At 41.7% G+C, this 3,505-nt stretch overlaps 1 protein-coding gene across 2 annotated transcripts in view; it reads left to right on the top strand.

Moving 5' to 3' along the window:
• slc9a7 (solute carrier family 9 member 7) overlaps positions 1–2,020 on the top strand; it is a 38,823-nt gene extending 36,803 nt beyond the window's left edge. The window contains exon 17 of one of the 2 annotated variants that reach the window (XM_016516025.1): positions 1,444–2,020. In XM_016516025.1, the coding sequence (XP_016371511.1) occupies positions 1,444–1,707 (264 nt within the window). In that variant the 3' untranslated portion in view covers positions 1,708–2,020. Of the gene's footprint in view, positions 1–729; positions 906–1,443 lie in introns of those variants that run through there. The other variant, XM_016516024.1, reaches the window with a different exon arrangement.
• Positions 2,021–3,505: the final 1,485 nt, after the last annotated feature.

The raw sequence follows: 3,505 nt of genomic DNA, 5'->3' as shown, positions 1-3,505 counted from the left end.
ATCGCATCCAAAATAAAAGTTTTTGTTTACATATACAGTATATATATATATATATATATATGATGAACTGAATATGAATGAACTGAATAAGAAGGAAGGAGTGCAGGTCTAGAGCCTAGAGCCTTTGAGAGCTTAAACAGGTGATCTTCACGGACTAAATCACACCACCTCAAACCATTAACATGGAACAGGCATTATTTAGATCCTTCTCAAAGGATTTAGCAGCAGCTATATGTGAAGCTAACTGTTGCGTAACAGAGTTTAGTTTGTTTGATCTGTTGGCACACAGTGTAATCATCTGGTGTAATTGTGCTTGAGTGAAAACCTCCTCGTGTTTTTTTTTTTAATCTCAAGGACTTTGTTATAATTGTATTGTTTTTTTAATGAATACATTTTTTATTTATTTATATATATTTTTTTTTTACAATTCAAGCATTTTTTCCCCCTTTATTTCTAAATCTCAAGTCATAACTTGACAAAAGTATTTGCTACCATCTACACGGCCCTTCTAATATCACAATTTTACTATTTAAATACCATTGTGAATATTGTGTTTCCATTTCTAAATATGAATTTGTTGGTCATTCATGTACACATAACTTGTAATTACAATATTCCCATTGGCACTTGAAGGCTGCATTACACACAAGTAAGTGTTGATTTTTTTCTTTTGCACAAGGACATTTAAGTGTATTTCTCTCTTTATCCTGTCTTCTTGTGACTCCACAGTGTCCCTCATGAACCTTTGTGCTGAGCTTGAACAGTGTGTGTGTGTGTGTGTGTTGAAGCATCCCGTCCTCCTCCCTTCATGTCCGACTTGTCACTGTGCTCCGCAGAACCACGAGCCGCTGCGAGACAATGACTCAGACCTCATTCTGAACGAAGGAGACCTGGCGCTGACCTATGGCGACACAGCCATCACAGCCAACGGGGCCTCGTCCTCCTCCGGCCCCGAAGGATCGGGCGGCAGCGGAGGGGTGAGGCATATTTGGAACATTCTCAAGACAGAGAGTGTTTTCTAACACAATTCAAGCATTTTTTTCCCCCTTTATTTCTAAATCTCAAGTCATAACTTGACAAAAGTATTTGCTACCATCTACACGGCCGTTCTAATATCACAATTTTACTATTTAAATACCATTGTGAATATTGTGTTTCCATTTCTAAATATGAATTTGTTGGTCATTCATGTACACATAACTTGTAATTACAATATTCCCATTGGCACTTGAAGGCTGCATTACACACAAGTAAGTGTTGATTTTTTTCTTTTGCACAAGGACATTTAAGTGTATTTCTCTCTTTATCCTGTCTTCTTGTGACTCCACAGTGTCCCTCATGAACCTTTGTGCTGAGCTTGAACAGTGTGTGTGTGTGTGTGTGTGTGTGTTGAAGCATCCCGTCCTCCTCCCTTCATGTCCGACTTGTCACTGTGCTCCGCAGAACCACGAGCCGCTGCGAGACAATGACTCAGACCTCATTCTGAACGAAGGAGACCTGGCGCTGACCTATGGCGACACAGCCATCACAGCCAACGGGGCCTCGTCCTCCTCCGGCCCCGAAGGATCGGGCGGCAGCTGGGGTGTGAATGGCAAACGCAGCGACAGCACGTCAGAGGACGCTCTAGAGCGAGAACTGGACACGCGTGAACATGAGCTCTTGAGCCGCGGCACACGTCTCGTTTTCCCCATGGAGGACCACGCTTGACCCCGCCTCCCAAACCTTAAACCACGCCTCCCTGCGCTCCATACCTCCACTTTCCTTGTACATCGATCCATCGGACCACCCATGACCCCTCCAAAGATCTCATGCAGGGGGTCTGAACACTCAAGGGAGATCAGGAGGGTTTGTTCTCAGAGAAACGGAGGCGACATAATTGATGCTGTGGCAGATCAGCTTTGGACACTGATTGTCCTTATTGCTGTCATTTATGATGAGGGATTGATGCCGAACGATCTCTGCTGCCCTTAACATTCACATTCATACAATCTCTCACACACACTGCCCGCCGCATATTAACATTTTAGCTTAGTCATTTTTTGTTTTCGTTTAGCAATGCTGCTACAAGCTAGAAATATGATTGACAAATATGACTGAGCCAGTTTTTCTTGTATGAACAGCCATCATTATGGCAATAATTTGCATTTAAATGCTCGTCTTTCCCATCAGGCAAATAAGCGAGCAGCTCATAAAGTTTGTAAATATTCCATGGCAGTGGTGTTCGTGAAAGCTCACAAACACAATGGCAACATTGACACGAGTGCATGCTCATGTCATGACTGCATACGGGAACCTTGTAATACTAAACTCTAGCGAGTTGGAGTTTACACTTCCTGCAATATCTTGGTTGTACGAACGCCAAGTTGACAAGCCGTTCGTTGTAAATATGAATGTTGACCTGCACAGCAGTGGGACAGCTGAATGCAACAAGAGTGCATGAGCCATGCACTTTAGCTGCAGTCCTTGCATGTTTCGCTTTATTATATTAGCATATTAACCACTTGCACACTCTCAGCCAGAATTTGTGATGCAGAACGATGTAATTATCAAGGAGTCTTCATATCTGCATCAAACATTCGTTTTGCGCCTCCTCACATTAGAATGTTCTTGAAGGTGGATCTTTCCATATGTATGAGTTGCTGCTATATAGCAGTCGGCGATTCCTAAATCAGGAATCTGTAGTGTTCAGCATGATGTTGACCCGGCTCTTTATCTGTTCATACAGTAAACGGGTGGCCTTGTGCCAGTAACCGCCAATGTGCATTCCTTCCATCCTCCGTGTCTAGAAAAGGATAATGTTAATGAATGCAAGTCTAAAGTCCAAGAGTTTAGTTAATAACTAAGTCATCATTCATTCCGATTTATACTCAACACAATAAACTAACTTTGGACTCTTTCCATTCAGTAACCTTTACAATGGTCTGCACTTGCGCCTGTCTGTTTGCTTGAGTTGTCACTTCAACGGAATATAGTTCAACATCTGATCAGAACATAAATGTGAATCAAGGAGATTTGCACTATTTATGTGGCGTTTCGGCTAGCAAATGAGCCTCGCGGGCTTCGTGGCAATCGCTGTTTGAGGCGCAGAACCTTAAACCGGCTGTAGCAAGACTGAATTCGCATGAAATCCGGCTAAGAAGTCACTCCTCTTCTGAATGACTCTTTCAACCTGTCTGATAGCTTTTTTTTATTCTGACCATACTATGGTGGATTTGTGTGTTCCTTCAGGATATGTATCCGCATTCATCTTTTACTTGCTGTTCTGCATGTCAGTATATAAACAAACAACAAAAATCCATAATCAAGCTGCCATTTTTTTGTCTGTGATGTATGAAATTTGAATTCCTATTAAGATGCACTCAGCCTGTTAAATAATGTGAAAAAACTGTGGTATGGATTGTAGTTCATCAACTGTACGTTTGTAAAAAATAGCCAATGTATCAAAGTGGGCTGCAGTAGCAATACCTAAGTAAGGTATTTGGTTTATTTTATGTCATTAAATAAG

Source organism: Sinocyclocheilus rhinocerous, unplaced genomic scaffold (genome assembly GCF_001515625.1).
Source record: "Sinocyclocheilus rhinocerous isolate Xijiao unplaced genomic scaffold, SAMN03320098_v1.1 scaffold85, whole genome shotgun sequence".
Lineage (NCBI taxonomy): Eukaryota > Metazoa > Chordata > Actinopteri > Cypriniformes > Cyprinidae > Sinocyclocheilus > Sinocyclocheilus rhinocerous.
Note: the sequence above shows the minus strand (reverse complement) of the source record. Positions and strands in the feature narration are given on the sequence as shown.